This window comes from Poecilia reticulata, linkage group LG11 (genome assembly GCF_000633615.1).
Source record: "Poecilia reticulata strain Guanapo linkage group LG11, Guppy_female_1.0+MT, whole genome shotgun sequence".
Taxonomy (NCBI): domain Eukaryota; kingdom Metazoa; phylum Chordata; class Actinopteri; order Cyprinodontiformes; family Poeciliidae; genus Poecilia; species Poecilia reticulata.
Window position 1 is genome coordinate 27,626,157 of NC_024341.1, and position 5,991 is coordinate 27,632,147.

At 46.9% G+C, this 5,991-nt stretch overlaps 1 protein-coding gene across 1 annotated transcript; it reads right to left on the reverse strand.

Annotated features, from left to right (window-relative positions):
* Positions 1-360: 360 nt before the first annotated feature.
* Positions 361-5,134, reverse strand: tmem170b (transmembrane protein 170B). The gene is made up of 3 exons (XM_008422921.2): positions 4,274-5,134; positions 2,196-2,366; positions 361-1,152 (listed from the first exon to the last, which is right to left on the reverse strand). Exons 1-3 carry the CDS (start codon positions 4,434-4,436, stop codon positions 1,022-1,024), a joined length of 465 nt encoding a protein of 154 aa, XP_008421143.1. The 5' UTR covers positions 4,437-5,134; the 3' UTR covers positions 361-1,021.
* Positions 5,135-5,991: the final 857 nt, after the last annotated feature.

Here is a 5,991-nt window from a genome sequence, read left to right on the forward strand (position 1 = left end):
ACGGACAGGAAGTGGGCAGCAGCTCATCAGTTTCACATTAAACTAACTAGTTTAGTAAATTAATTTATCCATGAAATAAATTTATTAATTTATAAAAAAATATTAATTCAACAGTAATTTAATAAGTTAATGTAATTATTTATATGTATTCTTAATCAATTGGATTTTAAATTATTATTAATAATAAATTAAAGTGTTAATAATTTAATCATTAATAAAAATGATCGTATAATTAATGTTTATTAATTTCCGTTAATAAATTATAGACTGTTGAAACAAATTTAGCATTTAAATAATACTTTCAGGAGAACAACATGAAAATACAGCTGCTGGTTTTCTGTCTTCAGAGGTTCTTTAAGTTTATATTTTTTTATTTTTCATATTTATTCAGCAGGTTTTGTTTCTTTACCATCAAATGCTGCTGATCTTAAAAACGACGATCATCTCAGCTGTTCGTTTAGAGCCAGTTTCACAGCAGACATGCCCCTCACAACATGGCCGACATCCTGACGTATCGATGACCCGGGTCATGTTGCATCATATCAGGACGCGTTTCTGATTGGTCGCTGCGGTCGTTGAATTCCAGGAATCTCCACCCACATCTCCATGACCTGGGACTAAGAACCGGGACAAGAACAGGAGAACCGGGACCAGAACCGGAGAACCGGGACCACAACGGGAGAACTGGTTCAGAAGAAGGAACTCCTGCTGACGAACCTTCAGTCTGATCCAGTCTTTGCTGGTTTCTGCTCCTCTTCCTCACTGAACATAAAAGTGCTGAAACCTCCTCCTCCTCCTCCTCCTCTCTGATCTGGAGGTTTTGAGTCTCCAGCAGCAGCTGGATTTTGGCACCAGAACCTCAGAACCACGGCTCCCTGATGAGTCTCCATCTGGCCCAGGGACGGCTGCAGTAACCCTCCAGAGTCAGCAGGGGGCGCCCTGTGCTGCAGCCAGCGTGAGCGCTCCTCCTCTTCCTCCTCCTCCTCGCCCTCGGGTCGGCGCCGGGTTCCGCCCCTCGTCCTCACAGCGTGGCCAGGATGCGGGAGAAGGAGATGATGATGGAGAGCGAGGTCTGGCCCACGCCGAACACCAGAGCCTCCAGCGGCGCCATGCCCTTTCCCGCCACGCGGTACACACAGGCCACCGCCGCGCCTGCACACACACACACACACACACACACACACACACACACACACACACACACACACACACACACACACACACACACAGGAAGTTCTGATCCAACTCAGTCAGGATGCAGATGATCTCACATAAAAACAAATGTAGCTTTTTAAAGGATTTTCTACTTTTTCCTTCCACTCAACTTTCCATTACTATTCCAGGATCCATAATTTTCCTGCTTTCTAAAAAATCTTTGCTGGATTCATCCGACTCGGTTTTCACAGGAAGTTGGACTTTTTCCGACCCAGTTAAATTTCCAATCCCGTTTCCAGTTTTCCCAACAATCCCAGTTTAACTTTAAGGGTTTTTCTCAGAGAACCATCAGCCCAGAGCGCCATGACGGTTCTGACCCGGTGGAATCTTCAGAACCTTCTGGATTCTACCAGGTTCTCCATCCAATCAGGGATGTTTCTGACTCAGCACTTCCTGTTTTCTGACCAATCAGAGAGCAGAGAGACTCTCTGGTTCTGGAGAAACTGAAGTTCTGAACCGTTATTGGATCAGAACCAGGTCGTCGCTAAAGGACGACGTGGAAACCCGGATCTCTGACCTTTTCCCTGCACGCTGACATTTCCTTCATCTTCCTCCTCTTCATCACTGCCCCCCCTTCCCCCCCCCCACTGCACATTAATAATGAAGAGGCTGAATATTCTGGAAGGAAGGAAGGAAGGAAGGAAGGAAGGAAGGAAGGAAGGAAGGAAGGAAGGAAGGAAGGAAGGAAGGAAGGAAGGAAGGAAGGAAGGACACAAGAAAAAGGAAAGGAGGGAACAAAGGAACCAACTCTTAAAAAATGACAATTAAAATCTTTCTCTAGAGTCTTCTGGTCTCCATGGCAACACGGGGTCAAAGGTCCTGACATGAACTCAGTAGTTTCTGGATCTCTGACGTTTCCTTCCTCTTCCTCCTCTCTACTAATCTCCCTCTGTCTCCCCCTGGTGGCCCTGAACTGAACCACACAGGAAGGGCCTCCTGCAGCCCGCAGCCCCATGCTGCCCCCACCGTGCTTCACTTACTTGTGATGACGGCTCCAGAGAGCGAGGCGAGGAAGCCRACGCTGACCAGAACCAGCGTGATGAGGCGGCCCCACCGGTGGCGCTGCAGCATGACCAACATGAGCAGACCGCCGGCGCCGTGGACAAACAGCGAGGAGAACAGACACCAGAGGAAGACCCAGTACCACATCTCTGGAGGAGGAGAGGAGGGAGGAGAGAGAGGAGGAGGAGAGAGAGGAGGAGAGGGAGGAGGAGAGGAAGAACGAGGGAGAACAGAGAGGAAGAACACATCAGAACCAAAACATCACCATCCAACATTAACCTGCTTCTAAAGTCAAGGAGCAGAATTATTATTCTACTGGTTACTTTAGAACCACAAGGTGGAAAGGAAGGAAACAACAAGAGAGGAAGGAAAGGAATAAAGGAACAACGCAGAGAAAAAGGAAGGAAAGGAGGAAACAAAGAAACTAACTTTTATAAATGAGGAATAAAGTCTAGAACATTATTATTTTTTTATAAAGATGTAGTTTTCTGTGATGTCACACTTCAGGGAACTTTGTAGCAGGCAGCCATCTTGGTAGGTATCTGTAACTAACTCATGGTAGTTTCTATGGCAACAACAAACAGTCCATATTCTCCGTCTCATTTGAGTCGATCCCGACAGCAGAGGTTTTGTTCATGTGACCTTCTCTTGTACGTTGGTCCAGAGGGTCAGAGCACTTCCTGTTTGTTCATCTGCGATCGCCTACCAAGATGGCGGTCCAGTGGCGCGGATCACTGCCTGCTCAGACTCATGGGAGAACTATGTGTTGATGAAACTGATGATTAAAATGTTAATACGGTAAATAAATGTCTGGATTGAGTGAAAACATTAAACCTTTTCACGGCGCCTCCAGGACTCTGTGGTTGTTTTTGTGATCAAAAGCCATGTTGGAAACATCTGTAAGATATTTTTGCAGTATTTTGTGCTTAAAGATGACAGTAAATGTGAGTTTTTGTGACATCAAGTAGAGCTGAGGCAGCAGTGGAGCGAAAATGAGAATACTGCCACCTACAGGTGGGAGTTAGTCACTTAAATCCAACACTTTTCATCATTTTTGCAGAAAATTAGCAATAAACTCATAATAATGCAGTAGCATGAATACGTTGATTTTGTGTGAATTTTCACAAAGCTGGAGCGACTGATTGATGTCGGGCCGGATTTGGCCCCCAGACCTCGAGTTTGACACGTGATGGACTTAAATCACTATTTATTTTCTCTTTCTTGTTGAATTTAGTCCTAAAAATCTCCAGACGCGCCTCGTTTCCTCAGGCCTGGAGCTGCAGACCTGCTGGGCCGTTTGAGCTCCGGAAGCCTCAGTATTTAAATTTCCTCTATTTATGGTTTGCTGAAGTGAAACTGCTCCACCGCACATCTCATAAACAGGAAACTGATTTGTTTAAGCCGCCGGGTGGCTGAGAGGAAGGCCTGCATCTCCGCTGACCGCATGCCGTATCTCTGCCACCAGCCGCCCGCTGAGGCTGATCGGCCGGAGCGGAGCGTGAATGCATGCATCCATGCGTGCAGCGCGGCGGGACGGCAAACTTCTGAGATGCGCTTCTTGCTGAGTCAGCGTCGCACGCTTTGAGTGTTTCTCCACTCAGGACGGAGATGAGTGGAGAAATGTGAGCACATTTCCGCCTCTGCTGCTGCAATCTGCTGTTTACATGACACACCAACCATGACTCCACGCTGCAGATGGAGAGCCGGCCTTCCTGCAGATTAAATCGCTGATGCTTCTGCAGCGGCGGATTCATGCAGATGGGAGTCTGCGTCGTTTGATTTAAAGCGAAATAAAAAAAGATGATTTGACTCTAATGGCCTCATGTGACCCGGAGCTCAGGTTCGTGCCGGACTCTGCAGACAAAGGGAGGATCAGGAGGTTTTACATCCCATAATACCTCATGGCATCCCTGGTTTTCACAGACCCCTCCTGGCTCACGGTTCCCTGGTTTATTTCCTGCTGTAAAATGGACGCGGTGCCGCTCGCGGCGGCGCGGCAGCAGGCGGCGCTGGCTGCGCCTGCGGCCAGCCGCCCGCCGCTCCCCGCGGGTCCTACCTGTGAAGTCTTTCAGGGTGGCGCCGTGGACCCAGAGGCTCAGCACCTGCTGCACCGACAGGTTCAGGGAATAATCCCGGCTCATGGTTCCGCCGCCGCCGCCGTCGCCCGGGTTCGCAGCCCTCTTTATCGGATAGCTGAACTTGGCTTTGGACGGAGGCATGGAGGAGACCGGGGCGGAGCGGCTCGCCTCTACCGGTGCCGCTGCTTCGGCTTGACGTCCGTCTCCGCTGCGGGAAGGGGAGGGCCGCGGGGTGGTCGGTTGGTCCTCGGCGGTGCGGGCTGTGCGGAGGCCATGATGCGGAGCAGCAGCGGCGGCAGGCGGGCGGGCGGGCGCACCGACGGTCAGCTCGTCCTACATCGGCTGGTCCCGCTGCATCATCCTTAAAGGGCCAGCATCCCTCTGACGGATCCGGGCTTCCGCTCTAATATCCGCGCTGCCGTAAACCGCTCTGTGAATGGGAATCGGTGCGCAGGCGCAACGCAAGGACGTAAAAAGCGACGTATCTGACAAATATTAATAAAAACACATCAGAGGGTCGAAATTTACAATAAATAATGAGCTAAAACCCACACAGACTCTGTAAATCTGCATTTATTTAATATTTTCCGATTAACAACATTTAGCGTTAGCTGCCGTTGCAGCGTTGCCCTTGACAACGGGTAGATGCAGCAGCTCCCTGATTGGCTGCTGAGGCGTCACCGTTTTACGGTTTATTTAAATCCGATGACGTCATTTAGAATTGAAACGATTAAATGTAATTTTTGTAAATTATCGTTTGAATCAACAGAACATTTGGTTTTTGAGTGTGAGGTTAATGTTCGGAAGAGATTTTTTTTATTTTGGAAATAAAATACGGAATTTAAACAAGGAGTAAAAAAAGTTAATTAAAAATGAAATAATAATAATAAAAAGAAATAAATAAATAATAATAATAATAATAATAATAATAATAATAATAATAATAATAATAATAATAATAATAATAATAATAATAATACAGCCACTGTAATCAAACTTTTCTTGCTTGACTCAGAATAAATCCTGGTTTACTTGATTTATTTTGGTTTATATATTTTTCTATTAATTGTAGTTATACCAATATCTTATATTTCATGTGTTTTAGTATTTAGGGAGGAATATCTAAGTTCTATTATCTATCCAGAATGGTAAATGTGAAACCACAGCAGCTGGAGACGAACAGATGCTGCAGTTTTGTTTCGTCTTGTTTTACCAAAGCAATTCCATCAATTCAGGAAATTAAAACATTTAATCTACACATCTTCCACATTTTGAACTTTTAGATTCCAGCCAGTTTTGCAGATGAATGTAAATAATAACATGTTATTTGACTAAACGGATGAATGAAGCTGATCCGACCGGACCGGACCGGTAGAACGGAGCCATGTGAAGTTTCACAGCTTTCTGCCGTTTCTCCTGCAGCCGGTGGGAAGCGGAGAGGAAACCTGCTGCTACGTAGATCCGTGGTGTTCTGGAACATTTCTCTGAGGAGCGGCGAGTATTTTGGGAAGAGCTGACCCAGTTCAGATGTACGTCTGACGCCGTTTGGATCGGCACCGCTTCCCCTGCAGGCGGAGTTCAGCTTCAGGTTCAACGTCCGGAAAAACCCAGTCAGAACCCAGAATCTGCTTTAGGTGACAGATTATTCCGGAGCACAGAGGGAACCGTCCTGAGTTTACAGGTGAGTCTCAGGAAA